Source organism: Trichechus manatus, unplaced genomic scaffold (genome assembly GCF_000243295.1).
Source record: "Trichechus manatus latirostris isolate Lorelei unplaced genomic scaffold, TriManLat1.0 scaffold00072, whole genome shotgun sequence".
Lineage (NCBI taxonomy): Eukaryota > Metazoa > Chordata > Mammalia > Sirenia > Trichechidae > Trichechus > Trichechus manatus.
Genome location: NW_004444008.1, coordinates 11,790,347 through 11,816,655, shown reverse-complemented (window position 1 = coordinate 11,816,655; position 26,309 = coordinate 11,790,347). Strand labels below are relative to the sequence as shown.

At 53.1% G+C, this 26,309-nt stretch overlaps 1 protein-coding gene across 1 annotated transcript; it reads left to right on the top strand.

Moving 5' to 3' along the window:
- The first annotated feature begins 244 nt into the window (after window positions 1–244).
- Window positions 245–23,107, top strand: SLC6A18 (solute carrier family 6 member 18). Its single transcript, XM_004380307.1, has 12 exons — window positions 245–404; window positions 4,287–4,427; window positions 5,565–5,702; window positions 8,917–9,098; window positions 9,823–9,933; window positions 11,335–11,447; window positions 13,483–13,611; window positions 16,327–16,483; window positions 17,469–17,673; window positions 17,949–18,108; window positions 21,515–21,677; window positions 22,925–23,107. The coding sequence occupies exons 1-12, from the start codon at window positions 245–247 to the stop codon at window positions 23,105–23,107; spliced, it is 1,842 nt and encodes a 613-aa protein (XP_004380364.1).
- The last annotated feature ends 3,202 nt before the right edge of the window (window positions 23,108–26,309 follow it).

Below are 26,309 nucleotides of genomic sequence, written 5' to 3'. Positions count from 1 at the left end.
AAGGTGGCACTATGGCCACCAGGAGACATGACGGCAGGGGCTGGAGGACTCAGAGGTCAGAGAGGGACTGCCCGAATAAGCACAAGAACTTAGCCACGAGTTACCAATTAACTGAGCTCGACTAGTTTTCCTTTAAATAAATGGGCCTTGCAGTGCTGGGCACAGTGGGAGGGCACGCCCTGCCCCCAAGTGCCAGGGCCCCGCAGTCACCGCATTCAGTCTGCACTTGGTGGGGACGAGAAGCATGGCCTGCGCCCTGGAACCAGAGCCGCTTGCAGAGGACAGCGGGGACGAGAGGCCCAAGTGGGACAACAAGTTACAGTACCTCCTGAGCTGCATTGGGTTTGCCGTGGGGCTGGGGAACATATGGAGGTTCCCATACCTGTGCCAGACCTACGGAGGAGGTAAGCGGCCCACCTGCGCCCTACGCGATGGCAGTCCCACTCGCAGATGGTCCACTCCTGTCCTGTGCGTCCTCCAGGTGGGAGGAGGATGCCAACAGCACCTCCACCTGTTTGGTGCTGGCTGCTGGCTTGCCCTTCCTGGGGCAGTAGCTGTTCCCAGGAACGATCAACATGCCATTACCCAAAGACCAACCCCAGCCCTTTGCATCCATCTGATGGTGTCTGTGCCTTTCAGAATTTCAGAGGAACCCTTCCCAACAGGTGCCAGAGAGTAGAATTAGTGACACCGCTCATTACTTGTTACTCACTGCTTCTAGGAGCAATGGCCAGTCTATAAATCTGGAATGTGCCAATGCTTCTAGGAAAACATACATTGTGGCAATTGTAAACACCATCACTTTAGATTTCCAGATGCATACTCACGAAAGGAGTCCCTGGGTGGTGAAATGGTTAAGCGCTAGACTACTAGACAAAATTAGTGGTTCGAGTCCTCCCAGAGGAGTCTCAGGAGACAAGTCTGGTGATGTGCTTCCAAAAGGTCACAGCCTTGAAAACCCTCTGGAGCAGTTCTACTCTACACACATGGGGTGATCGTGCGTCAGTGTTGACGGCAAACAACAACAACATTCTCGTGGAGCTATTTATTTCCTCCTGGTTCTTGCATGAAGGCATTTTTGGAAGCAGGAACACCAGACAACAGCAGGGCAAAAGAGCCCCCACCCCTCCCAGAGGCCCCCTCACTGTCCCATAAGTCTTGCCCTGAATCACCAAAGAGTGTGTCATGTAGAACATGATTAAAGCAACCCTCAGTATAGTGGTCATGCTAGTAAATGGCCATAAATGTCTGAGCAGTCATAATCAAGTTAAAAAACTAGCTGCCATCGAGTCGATTCTGACTCACGGCAATCTCATATATGTCAGAGTAGAACTGTGCTCCATAGGGTTTTCAGTGGCTGATTTATCGGAAAAAGATCAACAGGCCTTCCTTCTGAGGCACCTCTGGGTGGACTCGAATGTTCAACCTTTCAGTTAAGTGGCCAAGTGTGTTAACTTTTTGCACCACCCAGCGACTCGATAATCAACTTACCAAAAAAAAACAAGCCAGTTACCGTCGAGTCAATTCCAACTCATCGTGACCCTATAGTGCAGAGTAGAACTGCCCCATAGTGTTTCCAAGGAGTGGCTGGTGGATTTTGAACTGCTGACCTTTTGGTTAGCAGCCAATCTCTTAATCACTGCACCACCAGGACTCCGTAATCAACTTAGCAATTGTTAAATGCCTACTGCATGCCTGGAAGTTGTTCTAGAAACTTTCCTTCTTTGATCCTCATAACCCACCAGGTGAGCACAATCAGTCCAGCTTCACATACCAAAACCAAACCCGTTGCCATCGAGTCAATTCCGACTCATAGTCGGACCCTGTAGGACAAAGTAGAACTGCCCCATAGGGTTTCCAAGTAGAAGCTGGTGGATTTGAACTCCTGACCTTTTGGTTAGCTGCAGAACACTTAACCACTGCGCCACCAGGGCTCCCCAGCTTCACATGGAGGATGTTAAATAAGCACTGAGACTGTGTCACTGCGGTGCCCTGTGTGTCTCCTGTCCTCCCCCCTCCAATGGGCACTACAGAAGGTGAAGAACAGCCATTCTTATCAACAGCTGTACTCACAGACGTTTGTGGAGGTTTTCTCTGTTTTTGAAAAACTTGTTTAGGATCTACTTCCAGGTGTGAAATCACTCATCAAATGCCATGAAATATTTGAATTCCTTTAACTCATACTTCTCCTAAAGACTGTACTGATTCGCACTCTGCTTTCCGTGTGGGAGTGCCCATTTTTGTCTCATTTTTACCAGCATTGATATTTTGAAAATAATCTAAAATTTGATATGCACATAATGTATCAAATGCTTTAATTTGCATAAAGTCATTATGACTGAAAGTGAACATTATTTTCTCTCCGATTCATAATTATTCAGCTTTGTAAATTTTCAATTCAAGGATAACACTTTTAAAGCAACATTGTTAACAGAATTCAGTAAAATATTTCAATAAAGATTTACAGTAGTTTTATGACATAAATACTGTTTTAGGGTGAGCTGATTTATTATGTATTGAAAAAAAAAGTTGCCATCGAGTCAATTCTGACTCATAGTGACCCTATAGGAAGAAGAGAATCGCCCTATAGGGTTTCTAAGGAGCAGCTAGTGGATTCAAACTGCCGACCTTTCAGTTAGCAGCCGTAGCTCTTAACCCCTGTGCCACCAGGGCCCCTTTGTGTAATTAGCACCTTCATATCAAAGGAATGAGCGTTCATAAAATCCAAGATGGTTGATTTAGGTTAGCTAGCTGAAATACTTTTTAAATCTTTGCTGGGTTTCAGGCAAAGGAGCTCCGGTGGCGCAGTGGTTAAGTGCTTGGCTGCTAACTGAAAGGTCAGTGGTTCAAACTCACCCGCAGCTCCATGGGAGAAAGATGTGGCAGTCTGCTTCTGTAAAGATTACAGCTTTGGAAACTGTATAGGACAGTTCTACTCTGTTGTACAGAGTCCCTGTGAGTCGAAATCGACTTGACGGCAAAGGGTTTTTTTATAGTACTGGAAGATGAGCTTTCTGAGTTGTCTCTTATAAAAAGGGAAAAGAGATAGATTGAGATGCACAGAGACACCATTTGAAGATACATCTGCAAGCAACCAAGTAAGCAAAGAATACTGAGGACTATAAAAGCTGAAAGAGACAAGGGTCTTCCCCCAGAGCTGACAGAAAGAGAACCAAGCCTCCAAAACTGTAAGGCAATAAATTCCTGTTCTTTAAAGCCACCCACTTGTGGTATTTTTTGTTATGGCAGCCTTAGGACGCTAAGATAGAGAGGAAAAGGGAGTGAGAGCAAGAGAGAAGAGAGAGAGAGCACCCAAGATGGAAGCCGCAGTGTATTTTATGACCTAATCTTAGAAGCGGCAAACCATTACTCCTGCCCTCTGCTATTGGTTGCATAGACCAACTCTGGTACAGTGTGGGAGGGGATACATGAAGGTGTGGACACCAGGAGGCAGGGATCCCTGGGTGCCATCTTGGAGGCTGGCTACTATGGTTTGTGTCTTGATACATTTGTCTGTAGGACATTGTTTTTATTTGTGGAATTGTGACCATTATATGAACACATCTCCATCATTTTGATTATTTTTTGTCCCATTGATGAATCGGAATTAACTTGATGGCAATGGGTTTATAGATGAACATGTAGGCATTGTTTCTACTTTTTTTGTTATTAGAAAGAATGATTCCTTGACCATCCTTCTGCCCATATCCTACTGCTTATGTGCAAGAGTTTCTTGGGGGCATATACACAGAAATAGAATGGCTGAATCATAGGGTGTACCCATTTTCAGTTTGACTAGGTATTTCCAGTGAGCACACCCACCAATACCATGAGCATTTCTGTTGCTCTATGTCCTCTCCAATGTGTGGTCTTTAGACTTTAAGTGTGTACCAATCTAATCATGTGGAAAAGGTATTTCTCTGCTGTTTTAATTTGCAATTCTCTAATCACAAGGAGGTTGGGCCCCTTTCTGATATCGACTGCCTGTTCAGATTGCCTTTTTCATGGCCTCATAGGGCGTGGCCAAGGACAGCATCCCAGCTCCGGTGAGCACATGGCCACGGCCTGCACAGACTGAAGCAAAGATGGGCACCAGGGTCTGGCAACCAGGCGGCGTCTTTCGGGATGTCTCGGCTGCTCTGAGCCTGTGCCGCTGACATTCAGGGCCCATCACCCTCTGTCGGGGAGGCCATAGATAGTTCTCCTTTGAGCCATGCTGCTGCCCTCTGGCCTGAGGTCTCGCTGGCACAGGTGGTGACTGGTGCTGACCCCTGTGTCTCTCCCAGGTGCCTTCCTCATCCCCTACTTCATCGCACTGGTCTTTGAGGGGATCCCACTCTTCCACATTGAGCTTGGCATCGGCCAGCGCCTGCGCAGGGGCAGTGTCAAGGTGTGGCAGATTATCTCCCCCTACCTTGGTGGAGTAGGTATGCCCCATCCCTCTGGGCCCCTGGTGCACCTGCTTGGGAACAGGTTGGGGGGTTCTCAGGTGGACGGTGGGACAGAGCTGGGATTCTATGAGCCTGAGCAAGGCCAGCCTGGGCAGCTGAGACGCCCACATCAAAGCTGTCCACCAAGCATGGCGGGGTGGGGGCTGCAATGTTCCAGGGGTAGAGGCAAGCCTTGTGGTCCTCCACTGATTTACCTGACCCACTGTGTGCATGTGGCAGTCTCAAACATGCAGATAACAAGACACCCCTTCTGTGTGAACATGGATATCCATGCAGCACGCCACTGTAGGAAGAGCCTCTGTGGTCACATCCTCGAGAAGTTTGCACTGAGGTCTTAGTCGGTGGCCCTGAAAGCAAAGCCTGGGACAAGGATTTTGGTGAGGGGTGTTATCTGGGGGCCTTGGAACACAGAAACAAGGGAACAGGTACCCCAGGCAAGAGGAGGAGGAGCTAACAGAAGGAGCCCCCTACCTGGGCAACAGGGCTTGGCTCCCCAGGGCAGCACACAGGATGGTCTGAATCGCCCCTGGCTCCTGTGTGTACATGGGTCGCTGAGCTCCACACTTCCGACACTCACAGCATCAGAGGAAGCCTGGGGCAGAGCGCAGACCCACACACGCCCTGGGAACAGGTGCTACAGTGGGGGGGTCCCAGTGTCACAGTCCAGGGGTCTGATGTGCTGCACTGAGGTGACTGCTAAGAGGACAATCCCTGGTGCACTGCCCGGGGCAGCTCCACCTGGGCCCACCTAGAAAACCAGTGGTCGAATGAACAGAGGGACCTAGCAGAGCTGTAGGATGACATGTGGATTGCGGTGCTGATGTGGCCATGGGAGCCCACTGAGGTGCGTTTAAAAGCAGATGGAGGATCTAGAGAGAGTCAGAAACAGAGACTGAGCATGCAGGCACTTTCGGGAAGGGCACCCAGGTTTACACGTGGAAGGGAAATTGGCCGGGCGACATGACTTTCACCCTGCACCTCTTGCGGTGGTTTGGCTTCTTCACTGTTATTTTATTTGCTGGTTTTCAGCAGACAGTGTGGGGAGGAGGTGGCCTGCAGGCTGGCCGAGCACGGCAGCCAGCACGAGCTGACCCTTTGGTGGCATGTCCACAGGTCTGGGCTGCTTCACCATGTCCTTCCTGGTCAGCCTGTACTACAACTCCATCCTGATGTGGGTGCTCTGGTACTTCCTCAACTCCTTCCAGCACCCACTGCCCTGGAGCACCTGTCCCCTGGACCTCAACAGAACAGGTGAGGGCGTTGTCAAGGGTCAGTGCTTAGTTGAGGTGACCAATCTATTGTACAGAGTACACAGACTTTAGGAAAATCTCAGATAGAAGCCTCACATAACTTGAGGAAGACCCGGAAATTAGATCTTCACACACTGGCATCCCAGGGGTGTCCCTAAATAGAACACTTGAAATACTTTCATTGATGTCTTCATGAAGACCCCATGTGTTACAGAATATAACTGGGTTCCAAAGGGTTTTCTTGGCTGTAATCTTTTTTTTTCTAATTGTGATTTAGGTGAAAGTTTACAGCCCAAGTTAGTTTCTTGTACAAAATTTTATACACACGTTGTTATGTGACCCTAGCTGCTCTCCCTATAATGTGACCACACACTCCTCCTTTCCACCCTGGATTTCTGGTGTCCATTCAACCAGTTCCTGTCCCTTTCTGCTTTCTCATCTCGCCTCCAGACAGGAGCTGCCCATTTAGTCTCATGTGTCTACTTGAACTAAGAAGCATACTCTTCCTTCACGAGTATCATTTTATGTCTTATAGTCCAGTCTATTCTTTGTCTGAAGAGTCGGCTTCAGGAATGGTTTTAGTTCTGGGTTAACAGAGAGTCCGGGGGACATGTCTTCTGGGGTTCCTTCAGTCTCAGTCAGACCCTTAAGTCTGGCCTTTTTACTAGAATTTGAGTTCTGCACCCACTTTTCTCCTGCACCGTCAGGGACTCTCTCTGTTGTGCTGTGTTGTGTTCCCTGTCAAGGCGGTCATTGGTGGTAGCCAGGCACCATCTAGTTCTGGTCTCAGGTTGATGGAGTCTCTGGTTTATGTGGTCCCTTTTGTCTCTTGGGCTAATATTTTCCTTGTGTCTTTGGTGTTCTTCATTCTTCTTTGCTCCACGTGGGTTGGGACCAATTGACACATCTTAGAGGACCACTCGCTAGATTTTAAGACCCCAGACATCTTGGCTGTAATCTTTATGGAAGCAGATTACCAGGCCTTTCTTCCCCAGTGCCACTGGGTGGGTTCAAACCACCAATATTTCTTAGTAGCCAACAGCAAACCATTTGAGCCACTCAGGGACCTTGCTATGTGGGGGACTTGGACTGAACAGCAACAGATTTGTTTTTCTCGTTGTTTGTTGACGTCTTGTTTATCTACTGAATAAACAGTGGGGTCCTCGTGAGTTTGGTGGATGAATCTTTGCAGAGGTCTCATGGGCTGAAGCCCCACCTCCCAAGCTTCCATGCCTTGTGTCTTGGACCCACTCTCATGAGGGCAGTGTTCAGCCGCCACAGCCATTCCCTAGCTTAGCAATGAGGAGCCTTCAGGTCCAGATCTCAGCAAAGCACTCCATCTGGGGGGACCTTGGAGACACGGGTAACAGTCATTGTTTTAAATGGTTGGTTCGTGAAGCCATGTTGGGCCTCTTCTCCTTCTTGTCTTTCATTGACACGAACACTCTATTTTGCACGTGCTGAACAGGATGAGCGTGGGGTGGGAGCTGGACAGGGAATCAGGGCCTGGTGCTCCCTTCTGACAACCTCACAGGCAGTGGCTGGATGTTCTGGGGCTGCAGAGGGGCAGGGGGCCAGGCTCTGAGCCCCTCACAGAGGGATGGGTCCTTTCTGCCCAGTCTACCCTCAGGCCATGTTCATCTGCGGCTCCGCTCCTGGACGTGGTTTGCGAAGCCTGAAGCTCCTCTGCCTTCTGTCTGAGGGTTTACTTTTGAGGCCACTCAGGCCAAGCCCTCCCTTTCCAGACAGTCTGAGGACCACACCATTGAGTCCAAGTTCACTGCATGGCGGGTCAGCAGGAGGGTCGGCCCAGGTCTGGGGCTCAGGGCCTCAGTCCAGCATTAAGTCCACATCGGGTTTACCCAAACTTCAGGAAGTTTTTCCAAGAAAGGTACCCAGAAAGGTTGCTTTTCCTCAGCCTCACTTGCAGCCTCTTCTTCAGCTCCAGGGGTGGTGAAAGGCCAGCCTCGTCTCAGAATGGGCCTGCACTGGGAGCTGGACCCTGAGGGAGGGCTATGTGGGATGGCCCCGTGGTCTGCTCCTGTTATCACGGCCCTGAAGGATAGCTCCTGGTCTGTTCCCAGTATCATGGCCCTGAAAGAAGGTTCCGAGGGCCAGCCCAGTGGTCTGCTCATGGTATCTGGTCCTGTGACTTTCCAAGGTGATCCCACATCCCCATCAGATGTGTGTGGTCTGATGCTTGCTGAAGTCAGATGCTGTCTCTGGCTGCCCCTGTCTCCTTGGCCCAGTGACCCAACCAGGAAGGAAGCGGAAGGCAGTGGAAACACTGCTGTTAAATGCTAAGGCCACCTTGGTGCAAGAAGTACAGAGGCATGGCTTTCTGCCCAAGTGCCAGAGAATCACCAGGGGATACACGCACCATTCAGGGTCTGTACCATCCTTGGGGCCCCGGAAGGAGGTGAAGAGGGGCAAGTGGGGTGTTTTAGTCTCCTAGTGCTGCTGTAACAGAAATACCACAAGTAGGTGACTTTAAAGACATTTATTCTCTCAGACATTTATTTTCTCCCTGTTCAGGAGGCTAGAAGACTGAGTTCAGGGCGTGACTCTGGGAGGAGGTCCTTCCTTTTCTGTCTCAGCTTCTAGTAACTGCTGGCGATCCTTGGCATTCCTGGGCTTGTAGATGCATCTGCCTTAGACAGTGTTAGACAGCATCTATCTACCCTCTGTGTGCATCTCTGTGTCTAATCTGCTCTTTATGTAACACAGGAGTGATTAGGTTTATTACCCACCCTACAGTGGTATGACTTCATTCGATTGCATTGTGGAAGGTGATTACATTACATTACATTCACAGGTATAGAGGTAAGGATTCCAACACGTATTTTGGGGGAACACAATCCAGTCCGTAACATGGGGGACCCAGGATCAGCATAAGCACAAGCTTAAGTACAAGGTGACAGTGATGACTGGAGAGTTGAGAGGCTGCGGGGTGCCAGGACCCAGCGGGGCTCAGTACCGTGGACAGAGATGAGCTTCCCTTGAGGTCACTCTGCTTCTAGGTGCCAGCCTCCAGCCCAAAGAGCAGTGGGAAGGGACTCAGGCCTTGAAGGCATGGGCATCTGCTTCCTGTTGAAACCCACCAGAAGGTGTGGCCTGGCTGGACAGAGCTGGCATGAGGGGCCTGTGGTCCATGCCCACATGGCATGGCTGCCCCCAGCCCCAGTGGCAGCCCATGACCATTCCTTTGGTTGCAGGGTTCGTGGAAGAGTGCCAGGGCAGCAGCGCCGTGAGCTACTTCTGGTACAGGCAAACACTGAACATCACAGCAGACATCAACAACAGCGGTGCTGTGCAGTGGCGGCTGCTCGTCTGCCTGGCCACCTGCTGGGTGATCGTGTACCTGTGCGTCATCAGAGGTATTGAGTCCACAGGCAAGGTGAGAGCCTCGCGTACCCCAGCTGCCCGGACTCCTCCTCACCCACCCCATCTACTTCCTCCCATCACATACTCCGCTGCCCAAACACTTCCCTCTTCCTTTCAGGGGCTCGGTCTGCACCCTGCTGGTCGTTTGGGGTGCAGCAAAGGCCTCTATCCTTGGGACTGAGGGATGTGTCTCAGGCAGAGGCCCTGGGGCTTCATGAGTCTCGTGCGGAGTCTTGGTTTGGTGGACCAATCTTTGGCAGAGGTCCCATGGGCCAGGGCCTCTCCCCAAATGTCCACGCCCGGTGGCTTTGACCCAGGTCCTTTGTCCTGACCATCCCAGGGGTGACCTTGTTTATCTGGCCCTGGTTTTGCTCTGGACTGCATGCGGGCCCTGCCCCAGGACAGTCAATGCCCGCCTTAGCTGACCCCGCAAAGGCACAAAGGCGTCAATGAGTTGACGGCTCACAGGAGCCTCTTTGGGATAATTAGGACATTCGATTAATTCACATATGAATGTTCTTGGTGAGCCCCAAGGTTTTGGAGCTTGCCGTGAGCCGACACCCCATGGTCACACAAAATGCCCCTGAGGCACCATCCAGATCAGAATCCTACGAGTCATAGCGAGTTCACACACAGAGGGGCTTCCTACACTCCTGCTTTCTCTAATGAGATTTCATTTGACATGTGACAAACACCATTTTAAAAGTAGAATAATTTCCATCTTTTTTTTTTTAAAGGTAATTTATTTCACAGCCCTGTTCCCGTACCTGGTCCTGACAGTCTTCCTTATTCGAGGATTTACCTTGCCAGGGGCGACAGAAGGACTGATCTATTTGTTCACCCCCAAAGTAAGTGGGTCTCAGTCTGCGCCCTGAATCCAGGCCCAGAAAGCACGCTGCCCTGCGGTCTGCAGGTGTGGACTGGTGTGAGCCGGGCATGGCTGGGCTTACCTAGCGGTCAGAGGGTGGGAGAAGGGGTCCGGATCAGCGTGGGGTCTCAGGCAAGAGATCAAGTTTGGAGGAGCAAGGAGGAGGACTTTGCTTGGGACATGCTGACTGTGGGACATTCCAGTGGATGTTTCAGTGGAGGCAGACAAGAAGTAGGGGCTTAAGGGAGCAGGGCCAGGGCTCAGGGGAAAGGTTACTGGAGACCCAGATATTCCCCCTTAGGGTCAGGCCACAGGCCCTGACCCTGACCCACACTCTTCAGGGCCTCCTCCAGCAGCATGCACCCACCAGGCAAGGGGTCACATGGTCCCCTCTAGACCACTCTACACAGTCCAGGATTCCAGCATCACCTGCTAACATCCTGAGGGAGCTCCTGGGACCTGCAGGCCACCCCATCCGTCCTTCCTGGAGCGGTGTGTTACTACTGGAATTGGAGAAGTAGCCACAGAGATGGTCAGGGGTGGACCTGGGTCAGGCAGAATGGATGGTCACATCATTGCTCAGACAGAGCAAAAAGAGGAGGGGGAAGGGGAGAAGAAGCAGGAAGAGGAAGAGGAGATAGAGGAGGAAGAAGAGGAGATAGAGGAGGAGGAAGAGGAGGATGAGATAGAGGAGGAGGAGGAGGAGATAGAAGAGGAGGAGGAGGAGATAGAGGAGGAGGAAGAGGAGGAGAAGGAGGAAGAGGAGATATGAGAGGAGGAAGAGGAGGAGAAGGATGAAAAGAAAGAGGAAGAGAAGGAGCAGGAGGAGGAGGAACAGGTAGAGGAGAAAGAGGAGGAGGAGAAGGGGGAGGGAGGAGGAGGAGGGAGAGGATGAAGAGAAGGGTGAGGAGGAGGAGGAGGGAGGATGGGGAGGAGAGGAGAAGGGGCAGGGAGGGAAGGGGCTCTCAGCGTCAACACAGCCCTGGGTGGGGCGTGTCTGCCCAGAGGCACTAGTGGGACCAGTGGAGGTTTGTGGTTGTGCCCAGGTCACCCACAGCAGCAGGAAAACTAGGTGCCCGCGCAAGGATGAACCCCATCTGAGGGGCCCTTCAAACCATCCAGAACCAGCAGATCTGATACGCTCAGAATAAACAGACCTAGGTAGGAGCTTGTTCAGACTCGTTTCCCAACCCCAAAAGGTCTGTGTCGCATTTGTAGGGTTAAGAACTGTCACTCCAAGCATGCTTACTCGCCCATGGTCCCAGATTGTTCTTGGGGCTGGGTAAGTCAGACCCACTCATGAGGGTGTCCCAAAAGAGGCCCGGGAATGTTCTTAAACAGTGAGTGCGTGCGTAAGGATCCCCTACCTGTATTGTTCCAGACACAGATTCTCCGGAACCCACGGGTGTGGCTCGACGCAGCCACCCAGATATTCTTCTCTCTGTCCCTGGCCTTCGGAGGACACATCTCATTTGCAAGTTACAACCCGCCCAGGTAGGCAGCCTGGGTTTGAGTGTGGTTATCTTCACGGATGGGGTGCTCAGTCCACAGGTTCTTAGAAAGCACCGACAAGCACTTCTTTATCTCGGAACTCTGCCAGTGGGACTTGGGCAACCTTCCGAGAACTTGTGATAAGAACTTTGTGCTGAGTTATATTCTCCTTGGCCAAATGGTGCCTCAGCAATGACTGAGCCAACCTTGGAGACAGTAGGTGATCTCCTGGAGGACAGATTTTCTCGCACATTCCAGAGCAGACTGCAGGAAGCAAACTGATGCAATAAACCAGTATGACCCAACTCAGGAGCAACGACACAATTGGGGGAACAACACCAACCAAAATTAACCACAGGCATAAAGCACAATGTCGTAACAGCAGAAATATACTCTGTGTAAACCTCCGTAATGACTGCAAATAGACTCAAGCCCTACACACTGATTTCATGAGGCTACAGTATGTATATAGCATTACAAAGTACAATTCCACGGAATCAAGAAACATAACCTAAATGCACTGTGATAAACATTACCAAAAAATAAATAAAAAATAAAGCTGTTGCTATCGAGTTGATTCCGACTCATAGAGACCCTATAGGACAGAGCAGAACTGCCCCATAAGGTTTCCAAGGAGCGGCTGGTAGATTCAAACAGCTGACCTTTTGGTTAGCAGCTGAGCTCCTAACCACTACACCACAAGGGCTCTGTGATAAACATTAGAGGAACATAATTTAATTTAGCTGTCAACATGTTCTCCTTTTCGAGGCGGGGTAGGGGAGCAGGAAAGGGAAGGGGCAGAGGGGTCACCTGGGGGTGGCTCCTGCCCCTTGAGAAAGCCTTTAGGGAAGTAAGTGTGAGCTGGGATCTCAGGGTGCACTCCACATGCTTATATCTGACGCATCACCGCCTTGGACTCACACCCCAGGTACATTCGCCTCCGTCACTCATGTGGAGGGAACCTTAAGAAATCCACCACTGCCCCTTGGCTCCCTCCTGCCTTTGTGAGAAGGGCACGAGGTTAGGAAGTGCAGGAAGGGGTGGATGGGGTGGTGGACCCCACCCAAGTGTGCTTTGGAAGCTTTGAGCTGGCCAGGTGGGGTGAGGGATTGGGCCTAGTCTCTGTGGACTCCACCGTCCAGGCTGGCTGGTTGGCCTGGAAAGGCCTTTGGGATTATGTGGGTGTGATGGATGAATTTGGGGCAGAAAAGAGACAATGCACAGAGGCATTGCTTCAGGAAACTGCTCACAAGGCTGCTGCTCTGACTGACGAAGGGACAGACCCCAAGACCCAGTACAGGAGCACTGCGGTGGGCAGAGCACGGAGGGTGTGCTAAATCTGTCCAGAGGCCGACAGTTTACCCTGGGAGAAGGCAGCCAGGCTAGGGCAGGAGTGAGCAAGGACAGCACCCGAGAATCCCATAAGACAAACAAAACTGGAGAAAGTAGAGAAAAGGAGATCTCCCCCAACCTTGATGCCCCAGATGAGACGTGGCAACTTCCCCAGACCCTGGAGGAGTCCCCAGGCACAGGAGTGGGGGCTTTGAGAGTGTGACTTGACCCTGGCCCTAGAGCCATGTGGCACCATCCGAACAGATCCTGGGATGTGGAGCGCTGTCCCTGACAGATGGGGCTGTTTGCCAGGGAGTGTAAGCCCACTGCAGACATTTCCCTGGTGGCTGCAGAAGCAGCTGTCCCCCTTCTCAGAGGCCAGGTCTGGGCAGGGGAGGGGTGAAACCAGGTCAAGGGAAGTCCCTGAGCTGGCCTGGGCGGGTGTCTGTCCCAGCACCTGCTTCGAAGCCACAACCCCATCAGGAGATAGGATTTGCTCTAGTGGTCAAGTGAAGTGGGTGGTGGCCTTTCCACCAGAAGAGGGACAATGGGGAGGCCAGGCATCAACCGTGCCCGAGCTTCAGAACAGGGTGTCTTGGGGCAGCCAGGGAGGGTGGAGGTGGGAAGTCCACGCCACACGTCAATGTGTTCCTGGGAGTGGGGCCTTCACCCAGAAAGCCCCGATAACACTCACGTGTGTGCCCAGGAACAACTGCAAGAAGGACGCCGTGATCATCGCCGTGGTGAACAGCATGACCTCCCTCTATGCTTCTATTGCCATCTTCTCCGTCCTGGGTTTCAAGGCAACCAATGACTACGGGCACTGCCTGGACAGGTGAGCACCACACCTGGGCACTGCCTGGACAGGTGAGCACCGCACCTGGGAACTTCCTGGACAGGAGAGCTCTGTACCTAGGCACTGCCAGACAAGTGAGTACTGTGGCTGGTCACTGCCTGGACAGGTGAGCTCTACTGTGGGCACTATCTGGACAGATGAGTTCCGCACCTGGCACTGTCTGGACGTGTGGGCAACTCACAGCTGCTCTGGCCTCAGGAGGGTGTGATACCCACGAAGTGCCAGCCGCAAGGCCAGTGCCCTCTGCAGTCTGGACCTCACATGATTGATAAGTAGCATGATGGAAGTCCGTGTCATTTCCTTAGGACACTGGGTTTAATACTGTCCTTCTACATTCAGGTCCACCCAGAACCTCAGAAAGTGACCTTATTGAAGAAAGGGTCTTTGCAAATGTGATTAAGTCAAGGGCCCTGAGATGAAGAGATCACCCTGGATTAGCCAGGTGGTTTCTACATCCAGTGACAAGTGTCCTCATAAGAGAAAGGCAGAGGGGGTCTGAGAAGACAGAAGGGGTGGAAGCCAGGTACAGACAGAGGCAGAGATAAAGTGACGCTGTCACGGCCAAGGAACACCTGGAGCCATCAGAAGCTGGAAGAGCTAGGGAAGGATGTTCCCTGAGAGCTTCCAGGGGGAGCAGGAGCCTGCCAACGCCTTGATTTCAGACTTTCAACCTCCAGAACTGTGACAGGCTAAGCCACCCCGTTTGTGGACATTTGTCTTGGCAACACTAGGCAGCTATTCCAGTTAGGATTGCCTCTACATGTGGAGTTACTGCATCAAATCAAATGACATTGGTAAGGCTCTTGATACTTGCCCACAAATTACCTTCCAAACATACTTTATCAGTTTAAATCCATCAGAAGCGTACAAGCACACCCCTCTAGCACCTGGGGCGATTCTGCGTCCCCTTCCCCCGGACATTTGACAATGTCTGAAGACATTTTTGGGTCACAGCTGGAGAAGGTGCTTGCTGCTGGCATCTAGTGGGTGGAACACAGGGATGCTGCTAAGCATCTGTCTTAGGCTGGGTTCTCTAGAGAAGCAACACCAGCAAAGCATATAAATATATATAGAGAGAGAGATTTACATCAAGAAAATGACTCATGCAGTTGTAGAGGCTGGAATGTCCCAAGTCCATGGGTCAGGCTGGCAGCTTCTTTTGATTCACGTAGCCGCAGGGGCTGGCAAACCCAAGATCGGCAGGTCTGCAAGCAGGGCTCTTGCTCACAGGCTGCAAAGATGATTAAATCCCAAGATCAGCAGGCAAGAACGCAGGTAAGCTGCCAGCTCAAGTCCCAAGAACCAGAGGTCAGATGAACAGGAACCAGCTGCAGGATCAAGAGCAAGCAAAAGCCCACAAGCCTTACCAGAAAGTCCACTTATTTGGATGCAGGCCACACCCCCAAGGAAACTCCCTTTCAACTGGTTGGCTACTCACAGCAGATCCCATCATGGAGGTGATCACATTGTATCAAATCTCATCGTGGAGGTGATCACATCATCATACGACTGCCAAACTACATCATAACTGCCAGACCACTGAGAATCATGGCCCAGCTAAGTTGACACACAACCTTAATGATCACAGCATCCTACAACGCACAGGATGCCCCCACAACAGGAAGCAACAAGATAAATGTCCACAGTGTTGCTGTTGACAAGCCCTGGGTCACCCACCCTCTGGTCAGCATGGGTGATCATCACTTATACAGAGGGACGGAGTAGAAGACAGACACCACCTGCTTGGAGAAATCCTCCCATGCGGACCTGGGCCAGGCGCTCCCGTCAGCCATGTGCTGTCCCGGCATGACCCTAGAGGCTGCAGGGTCCTCGCCCTGGTGAACAGCCTGACCCCCACTTGAGAGCAGAAAGATGAGCCTTCTAGCTTCTTCCACTGAGTTAGTAGAAAACCAAGATAGAGTCCAACTAGAGCATCCGTTTTTCTTTTTCACGACATAAACAAGAGCCCAGCAGACAAGTGGTTCTTTCCTAGCCGAGGGCTCTGGGACTGCGCAGTCAAGTCTAAGTACTGATCTAGTTCAACTGTGATAGCCGTGACCCGCTCCATCCACAAAACCCCAGGCCAACTTCGCCAGCCACGTGGCTGGGATTGAGTAGGTACCACCGCGGGTGGGCACGCAGAGTGGGGGGTGTCTTTCTCTACAGCTGTGCTGGGGGAGGAGCTGTGGCTCCAGAGCGGGGTTTGTGCCTATGATTTGCTCCAGCCCTGAGCACCACCCCTTCGTGGCATTTATGGTTGAACCTCCAACCCTGAAAACAGGAATGAAGGCGGGTGGTGGGCAGTGGACCTCGGGCATCGGGATTGAAGAGGAGGTGGAGCCCAGCTGCAGCCCTTCCCAGTAGCTCTCAGAAGCCGACGTCCCTCAATCCCAAAGCTGCCCCCCCTTGGTGCCAACTCAGGGGACCAACAGCTCCATGCGCAAGGAAGCTGCACAGCCCATTCTAACCCCACAGAGGGCCCCCACCCAGGCCTGGGCCTGCTAGGGGGTGACAGCAGCCTTCTCCTCCCCTCAGGGTGGCCCCAGTTGTGCGGCCCTGCACCGGAGTCCACGCCATCACAGACCCTTTCCGACACCTTTTCTAGCGCCAGTGGGAGGTGTCTTCTGGGATGAGTTTGTTGGTGGGGTGCTGGCGCCCAGCGGACGCTCACCCAGCTCCGCTCTGCCCCTGCAGGAACATCCACAGCCTCATCAACACGTTTGACCTCCCAGACCAGAGTGTCTCCAGGGACGACTACCTGGCCGTGCTGGAGCACCTGAACGCTACCCATCCAGCGCGGGTGGCCCAGCTCCATCTGAGGAGCTGCCACCTGGAGGACTTCCTGGACAAAGTAAATGAGCACCCAGGTGCAGGCCGAGGGGCCTGTCCACAGGGAAACCAGGGCCACACCTGGGGAGGCTTCCCTGCACATGCTGCAAATGTAATTTTCCACAGACCAGGCCCAGGTGGTTACAGAGGAGGGACTCCAGGCTTTCCGGAACATCCTGTGGCCTCCAAGGCACCGTGTCCTTACTGTGGCTGCCCAGCAGACCTGGGGTCCAGAGGCTGACCAGAGAGAGCGGGTGGGTCAGGGGTGCTGGTCACAAAGCTGCCCTGTGACTGCTGGGCACCAGGTTGAGGGTGCGCAGTCATGAGGCAGGTCCCCAGCCCGTGTCCACCCAGGCCTCTAACTCCTCAGTCACTGACTTGATTTTTAAAGAGAGAAGTACATTTCCTTCCAGAGGCACTCCTGCAGCCTGGGCAGAGCCCTGATGGGCAGGGCCACCAACCTCAGGGCCTGATACCAGGAGGGGGCTGTGCACGCGATGCAGAATGCAGTGTGTGGTGTGCATGCATGTCGCAGAGTGCAAGGTGTTGTGTACATGCATGTTTCAGGACACAGGGTGTTGTGTGCAAGTGTGTTGCAGAGTGCAGGATGTTGCATACACGTGTGTTTCAGGGCATGGTGTGTGGTGTGCCCCTGTGTTGCAGAGTTTGGGGTGTTGTGCGACATGTGTTGCAGAGTGCGGACTGTGCTGCAGAGCGTGGATGTGTTGCAGAGCAGGGTGTGTGTTGCAGAGCACGGCGTGTGTTGTAGAGCACGGCCTGTGTTGCAGAACAGGGTGTGTGTTGCCGAGCATGGTGTGTGGTGCAGAGCCGGGTGTATGTTGCAGAACATGAGACATGCTGTGCTCGTGTTACAGAACGTGATGTGCAGTGTGTATGAATGTGGCGGCGCACTGGGTGTTGGTATGCATGCATGTTGCAGAACATAGTCTGCACGCATGCTGCAGGGTCCCTGGCCCCTGACAGTGCAGTGTGCCCGTTGGTTGCAGAGCGCCTCGGGCACAGGCCTGGCCTTCATTGTCTTCACGGAGGCCATCATCCACATGCCAGGGGCTCCTGTGTGGGCTGTGCTCTTCTTTGGAATGCTGTTCTCCTTGGGCCTGTCGACCATGTTCGGGAACATCGAGGGGGTCATCACGCCACTCCTGGACCTGGGGGTCTTGCCCAGATCGGTCCCCAAGGAGGTCCTGACTGGTGAGTGGACTGCTAGGCCACCTGTCAACCCTGTCCTCACCATCCTGTCGCCTTGCAACCTCCCAGTCCTCTGCTCTCTGGGCACAATAGAGGGGAGAGATGGAAGGAATGGAAAAGAGAGCACAAAAGAGCTTGGGGAGGGAATGCCAGGGCTGGGGGGCAGTCACGGGGTGGCCTGGAATGTCCCTCCTGCTCGGACATGTGGAGGGGCACTGCCGTGTCCCCCCAGACTGCTGTGGCCCCGCTGACCCTGCCCATCCCCACTGCTCCCATAGGGGTGACCTGCCTGATCTGCTTCCTCTTGGCGCTCTGCTTCACCATGCAAACCGGGAACTACTGGCTCGAGGTCTTCGACAACTATGCCATCTCCCTGAACCTGATCGTCTTTGCCTTCTTCGAGGTCGTTGGGGTCGTGTATGTTTATGGGATGAAACGGTGAGCTCAGGCCACTGGGGGTGCTCCTAGGCTGCGAAAGGGCTGGCTGGGAGGGTCCGTGTCCCGCAGGCCTCTGGTTTGAGGGCCTTCACGCCCACGGGCGCCACCTCTCAGCTTAGTGTGGCTGGTCCCGAGACAGCCGGGGGAGGTGTAGGAGGTGGCAATTTGAGGGCCTTCCTTTCCAAAACAACATCAAAGACATGCCCCGGTGTTTCAAGGCACACACAAAGGGACTTTTGCCTGGGGTCTTTGGCTCATGCTGGCCCTGGCCTTCCAGACTGTTGAAGGACACGCCTCTACGGCTGCAGAAGGCAAGGCACAAATTTAGCCGTCTCCAGCCACATGGGGCAAACCTGGGTCATGCTGATCACTGTGGGGTCTCCTAACAGTCCAAGAACCAAGGACCCAGTGACACCAGGAAGGCCTGGCAAGGGCTCTGGGCCCCCTGTCCTGCCCGGTGCCCTTGGCTGGACCACCTGTCTCCCACCTCGCACATCACCAAGGACCACAGCAGTGCCCAGAGCTAACCGGCACCTGTGCCAGAACCAGGTGGCCCCAGGAGTTTGGGCCCTGCATCCTCCCCTTGGATTCTGAAGGGATCCCAGAATGTTCTGTGGGCATGGGGGAGTGGGGAGACCAGACAGACTTGTCCCTGGTCCACAGTCCTCGAGGCTGGGATGCCACCTCCCTGGAGAGGCAGGAAACCGAGGCAGCTGTTGGGCCAGGAGACCGTCTGGGCAACTTGGGGAGAAAGTGTGTGCCTGAACCCCACCAGGCTGGGAGACCCCAGAAACAGACATTCCAGAGGTGTCTGGAGGAGAGCTGGAAGGAGGGGAGGTCAGGGAGGGAAAGGAGGGGCAGCAGCATCTGGAGGTTTCCACCTTCGTGCTGCTGGGAACCCCTTGTGGACCCCAGAAGAGGAGACAGGATGGGGGTGCTGGTTGTTCATAATGTGAGTCTGGGCCCCAAGAAGGTGGTCTGGCCTGGAGACAGACTATGTAGTTGCCTGTGTAAATACGATGTATGATGTTACAAATCATCCATTAATGGTCTTGATCTTAAGAAGGTATAACCCATTGCCGTTGAGTCAATTCCGACTCATAGCAACCCTATACGACAGAGTAGAACTGCCCCATAGAGTTTCCAAGAAGCGCCTGGCAGACTCAAACTGCCAGCCTTTTGGTTAGCAGGCATAGCTCTTAACCACTACACCACCAGGGTTTCCTAAGAAGGTATAGGGTATACGATATATCTTAGTTATCTAGTGCTGCTGTCACAGAAATACCACAAGTGGGTGGCTTTAACAAACAGAAGTTTATACAATATTCTCAGTTTAGGAGGCTGGAAGTCTGAATTCAGGGCACTGGCTCTAGGGGAAGGCTTTCTCTCTCTGTCTACTCTGCGGGAAGGTCCTTGTCTCTTTTCCGCCTCTGTTTCTTAGTTCCTTGGAGATCTCATGTGGTGTGGCTTCTGCCTCCCCCGATCTGTGCTTTCTTGCTGCTTGTTTCATCTGCTCTTTTGTGTCTCAAAGAGATTGATTTCAGACACACCCTACACTAATCCTGCCTCATTAACAAAACATAGAAAACCCATTCCCAAACGGGATTATAACCACAGGTATAACCCACACCAAACCAAACCCTCTGCCCTCCAGTCCATTCTGACTCATAGGGACCCTATCGGACAGAATAGAACTGTACCATAGGGTTTCCAAGGAGCTGCTGGTGGATTCGAACGGCCAACTTTTACTTTAGCAGCGGAGTTCTTAACCCCTATACCACCAGGGCTCCAGCCACAGGTACAGGGGTTAGGATTTACAACACATATTTTGCGGGGACAAAATTCAATCCATAACACGAAGTAAGCCCTGACTTCATAGAAGGCCAGCCTGCCTCAGGGAGCCTTCCAGCAGCCGATGTGATCCTCCAGGACCAGGATGCGTCCCTGGGAAGGATACGCCTGTCAGGCCAGGCCCCGTGGTACTCTGTGGCCGCTGTTACTGCTCTGCCCTTTGAACCTCTGCCCCAAGGAAGTGGCACTAGATGCCCCCGTCCCTCGAGCCTGGGGAGCAGCCGGCCAGCCATGGTCACCCAGTGCACACACTTACGGGCAGGCGAGTAGGGCTCAGTGGAGCCATCCCCCAGGCTGGGGTGGAGGCCAAGGCTCCCACTGTCCATGCTGTGGGAGGGTTGGGATTTGCTCCTTCATCAGGGGAACTTCCCCGTTTCCTCTGTGTGAAAGTGCACACAGGTGGGCTCTATTCCACCTGTCCAGGTGTGCCCAGACCACAGCAGCTGCACAAACAAGGCCCACAGGAAATCTGTGGTCCAAGCCCAGGGCCCTGCCACCCCCCCGGACGCTCCCCAGCCCTGGCCTCTTAGGCTCAGTAGGTGCCCCTGCCCAGGTGGGCACCTCCTCCCCATCTCTGCAGCGGCTGCTGTGTGCCCCAGCTGCTGCCTTTTCAGCTGTCACCTCTGTCCCCATCCTTGGGGCCCAAGCACAGCCTGCCTTCAGCAGTCAGGATTGCTCAGAGGTGGCTTCTGACCCATTCCAGGAAGAAGCCAGGTGGGCACTCGGGGTCAGTGTGCCCCCCTCCCCCCTACAGCCGGAGCCAGCAGGTCTTTGTGGCCAGCTGGAGCCCTTCCCAGGGGCGAGACCCATAGGTCCTGGCCTGGGTAGGACACACTGGTGCCCAGCTTCCTCTCCTGCTCGCTGCGGGTCTGGGGGACTGGGCTGACCTGCTCCGGGCCCAGGCGGAGCTCGGAGCCCCCCAGAGTGCCCTCTGCCCAGCCCGGGCTCTCATTCCATGGAGCAGACGTGCGGTGGTGGGGGGTGGCCCAAACCCAGGATCAGGACCTGGCATCCCTCCGAGGAGCAGGGGCAGGGTGCCTGCTGGGTCCCTGCTGTGTAAAATCCTCATCAGATCAGAAAGGGCCATCCCATTAGGGTAGCCTCTCAGAAAGGTGTGATGGTAAAGCTTGAAGCGGAGTTGAGGTGATGAGCCCCCCAGATATGGGGCACGTCTTCATAACATCTGAGGAAAGTGTGCTGGGTGAGAAGGTGGGTGAGGAGCAAATAGGGAGAGGGACCATCAGCGGAAGGGTGGGGGGTAGGGGAGTAGCAGAGACCATCGGCAGGGTGATGGTGGGGGGCGGGAGAGACCTTCGACATGGTGAGGGTAGGGGGGTGGGAGAGACCATCGGCAGGGTGATGGTGGGAGATGGGAGACACCATGGCAGGGTGATTGTGGGGGGTGGGAGAGACCATTAGCAGGGTGAGGGCAGGGGTGGGGGTGAGGGCAGGGGTGGGAGAGACCATGAGCAGGGTGAGGGCAGGGCAGGGAAAGACCATCAGCAGGGTGGGAGGAGGTAGGCCGAGAGCCTGAAGCCACCTCACTCTGGAGCAGATTCTGCGATGACGTGGAGTGGATGACCGGGAGGCGGCCCAGCTTGTACTGGCAGGTGACGTGGAAGCTCGTCAGCCCCCTGCTGCTGCTGTCCATCTTTGTGGCCTACATCATACTTCTGGCCCAGAAGTCGCCAAGCTACAGGGCCTGGAACCCCCTATACGTAGGTCCTTCTGCCGGGAGCCCCGGGAGTCCGGGAGCCCTAGGCCCATCTCGTGGTCTGGATCCTTCCTGGTGCCCTCCAGGCCAGATGACCCACACGGGGACAGTGTGGCCTGCTCACTCCTGCCCTCAAACAGGAGATTCAGAATGTAAATAGGACACCTCTGCTGTGGAGCCCAAGGGGTCCGGGAGCTCCAGTGTCACCTGGGCCATCACAGCAGACACTCCCAGGGCCCAGAGTGGTTTCAGGCTCTGGTGACCTGAGACCCCTCCTAACCCTGAAGGCAGACTTGGCCTGTCCCCACGCCTTCCAGTGCAGGGACGGGCAGCCCCACAGTGTCCATTCCTGGTCCGAGGTGAGGGAGGGAGTTTACAGAGAGTGTCAAGGAGCCATCACTGAGCTGTGCAGTCGAGCTGGCAGGTGCTTTCATACAAGACTCTCTCGACAAAGGAAGCAGTGCTCCAACCACACTCTGGTGCGAGCCTGTACCCACATGACTGCACTCGGAGCACCTTGGCCCTGCAGACCCTGCTGCCCTCCTCTGGGTCCTCACAACACCCCTACGCACACGCTGCTGCCCCTTCTCTTAAGCACTGAAGCAATTCCTTTCCAAACTCTTAGGAAGGGGGGCTCCCTCAGCAGAACACCACAGCAGGCAAAGGGGGTGACAGTTCATACTTTCCAGAGTTCTCATGCACATAATCCTGTCAGAGTCACAATTTACCTCTTCACGTTGACCTTGCAAGAAGTTCGGGGGTTAAGGGGATGGGATCACCCCATCTGATAGAGGACACAGGGCCCGACAAAGTCCAGCTGGCTGTGCAGAGGCAGCCGCCGAAGCTGCACAGCAGCTGGACTTGGCCAGGGCAGGCCTTTCCAGAACACAATGCCTCAGAGTCCAAGTCCCTACATGAGGTTCAGCCCAAGTGCCAGAACTTCCTGTAGCCCTTTTGCCACATCTCCTCATTGCCCAGGGGAACCCACAATGAGGTCCCTGGGTGGTACAAAGTGACCACTGCCCCTGGCTGTTCGCCTTTTTCCTTCCTCATTCAACTTTGAATGAAGTCTTGCTCCTTCGTTGTAGGAAGAGATGAGACCAAGCTGTCCCACGATTGGCGAGTGACAGCTCCATCGAGGTGGCGGGCTGTGGGGTGTTCCGTTTCCTTGGTGATGCTGTCCTCTCCGCAGGACGCTGGGGCCTCGGATGCCATGCTGGCACAGCTGATGCCCGTTCTCATATCCCACAGGAACACTTCCCTGCCCGGCAGGAGAAGCTCTATCCGGGCTGGGTGCAGGTCATCTGCATGCTCCTGTTCTTCCTGCCCTCCCTGTGGGTCCCTGCAGTGGCGCTGGCCCAGCTGCTCGCCCAGCGACGAGGACAAAAGCAGCAGCTTGTGCGTCCCCAGCTGCAGGACGGCCATGCCTGCTGAGGGGTGGGGGAAGGGGGGCCTCAATCCTGCGGGCCACTTGCTCACAAAGCCCCCCCACATTACACGCTGGCTGCCACCCGAGACCTGTGTGGTTGTCACTTCCCCAACATGCTTGCGCCTTGTACGACCTATTCACGTGGCAGCACAGCTCCATCATTGCCGTCAGCTGGTTGTAGACACCCTTCCTGGGAGGTAACCAGTCCCAGGTCTGCCAAACAGCACACAGCACCTGGGGCTCCACTCACCAATTGCTGTGGAGTCGATTCCGACTCATAGCGACCCCATATGTTTCAAAGTAGAATTGCTCCATAGGGTTTTTAATGGCTGATTTTTTGTAAGTAGATCACCAGGCCTTTCTTCCAAGGTGCCTTTGGGTGGACTTGAACCTCCAACCTTACGATTAGCAACCAAGCATGTTAAACTTTTGACCGCCAAGGGGCCCTGGGGCACTGGAGTCTGTGTGTAAATGCTGTCCCCAGAGGTCACGAAGGACCAGGCCTCAGTGGCCTCATGCTGCCCCCAGCCAAGTCCACCCTGACCTGGGCAGCCTGGAGCAGTCTTGGCCAGAAAAATGGCTAGGGTGTCCAAACTGTCAAGCAGGGCCAGGCCAAGGGGTCCCTGAGGAGGCCCAGGTGAACAAACACCCTTCACTTGGTGACATCCATGTCACGAGTGACAGGAATCAAGCCCCAAGGCCATCCCCAAGGTGGATGAGGGTCCCCTGCGCTGAGCTCAGGAAGGGAAGCACCTAGCCTGCTGAGCCTGCTTTCTTTACCTGAAAGCATCTGGGGTCACAGTGCCCTGTCTGTCATCCCCATGTTTACGATGGGGGACCACTGGCAACTGGACACTGGGCTGTGTCTCCAGGGGCCACAGGCTGCCCGGTACACGCAGAGCCATCCCAGGGTCCCCACCCTGTCCCTCCTTGCATCCCAGGGCAGTTTCTCCTGGTGCGAGCGCCATCAGGGAGCAGGCATCTGGCGGGATCCCCGAGCGCTGGCAGCTCCCGAGAGAGTCAGTGGGGGCTGGCGGAGCTCTTCTCTGCAGTATCTGAGAAGCACTGCATTTTGCCATTTTTAACTTTCTCCAAAGTGTCAAAAATGTTTTTCAAGAAGGTACAAACAGCTTGATTATCAATCAAAATTCCTATTATTTCCAAGGGGTCAGGAGTGCAGATCATTCATTCATTTATTCATTTTCACTCACCTGGTGCCTCCCAAGCCTCAGCCCCTCAGCTATAACCCTCCTCCTACTTTACAGATAAAAAGGAGCCACCAGGAGCCATCCCCCAACTCCATACCTGCTCACTCACCTCCACCTGCCCGAGCTTCCCGCCTTCCCACCTTCCTATGGCGATCCTTGCTGGCAACTGCTGCCGTGCAGCGCTGGGTCCTGGGCACAGAGATTTGCTTCTGATCTGCCACACAGGGACACCTGGCTTCACGCTGCTAGGAGCACCACCAATAAACCCACAACACATCTTTGTAACCACCTTTTAAAGAAATGACTAGAAGCCCTGGCAGCACAGTGGTTAAGAGCCACGGCTGCTAACCAAAAGGTCAGCAGTTCATCCACCAGGCGCTCCCTGGAAACCCTATGGGGCAGTTCTACTGTGTGTTATAAGGTCGCTGTGAGTCCAAATCAACTTGGCAACGGGTTTGGTTTTTCGGTTTTTTAAAAGAAACCGATGGCTAAGCAGACACTGTCCAGGGTTCTGAAAGAGGTTCCAGCCGTCTATGTAGTAGAGCAGGTTTTAAGAACCCTGGGAGTGAAGAGGCCCCGGAGAAGTAAAGCATTACTCAAGAAGAAGAACAAAGTGGGAGGCCTCACACTACCTGATTTTAGAACCTATTATACCGCCACGGTAGTCAAAACAGCCTAGTACTGGTACAATAACAGATACATAGACCAATGGAACAGAATTGAGAATCCAGGCATAAATTCAGCCACCTATGAGCAGCTGTATTTGACAAAGGTCCAAAGCCCGTTAACCAGGGAAAAGACAGTCTCTTTAACAAATGGTGCTGGCATAACTGGACATCCATCTGCAAAAAACTGAAACAAGACCCATACTCACACCATGCACAAAAACTAATTCAAACGGATCAAAGACTTAAATATAAAATCGAAAATGATAAAGATCATGGGAGGAAAAATAGGGACAATGCTAGGAGCCCTAATACATGGCATAAACACAATACAAACCATAAGTAACAATGCACAAGCACCAGAAGAGAGACTAGATAACTGGGAGCTCCTAAAAATCAAACACTTACGCTCATCCAAAGACTTCGCCAAAAGAGTCAAAAGACAGCCTACAGACTGGGAAAAATTGTTTGTCTACGTCAAATCCGACCAGCGTCTAATCTCCCTAAAACCTACAAGATATTGCAAAACCTCAACAACAAAAAGACAAATAACCCATTTAAAAAATGGGCAAAGGATATGAAAAGGCACTTTGCCAAAGAAGATATTCAGGTGGCTAACAGACACATGGAGAAATTGTCACGATCATTAGCCATTAGAGAAATGCAGATCAAAACTACAATGAGATATCATCTCACCCCAACAAGGCTAGCATTAATCCAAAACACACAAAATAATAAATGTTGGAGAGGTTGTGGAGAAACTGGAACACTTATACACTGTGGTGGGAATGTAAAATGGTACAACCACTTTGGAAATCGATTTGGCCCTTCCTTAAAAAGCTAGAAATAGAAGTACCAAACGATCCAGCTATCCTGCTCCTTGGAATATCTCCTAGAGAAATAAGAGCTGTCACACGAGTAGATATATGCACACCCATGTTCATTGCAGCACTGTTCACAATAGCAAAAAGATGGAAACCTAAGTGCCCATCAACAGATGAATGGAGAAACAAATTATGGTATATTCACACAATGAAATACTACCCAACGATAAAGAACAACGATGAATCTGTGAAACATCTTATAACATGGAGGAATCTGGAGGGCATTATGCTCAGTAATTTAGTCAGTCGCAGAAGGACAAATAATTGTATAAGATCACTATTATAAGAACTCAAGAAAAGGTTTAAACAGAAGAAAACATTCTTTGATGGTTACAAGGGTGGGGAGGGAGGGGGAGGGTTATGTACTAACTAGATAGTAGATAAGAAATATCTTAGGTGAAGGGAAGGACAGCACACAGTACAGGGGAAGTCAGCACAACTGAACTAAAC

Coding starts and splice junctions, on each gene's coding strand:
- SLC6A18 (XM_004380307.1), top strand. CDS start 245: ATGGCCTGCGCCCTGGAACCAGAGCCGCTTGCAGAGGACAGCGGGGAC. Junction 4,428..5,564: donor CCCCTACCTTGGTGGAGTAG/GTATGCCCCATC, acceptor GCATGTCCACAG/GTCTGGGCTGCTTCACCATG. Junction 9,934..11,334: donor TCTATTTGTTCACCCCCAAA/GTAAGTGGGTCT, acceptor GTATTGTTCCAG/ACACAGATTCTCCGGAACCC.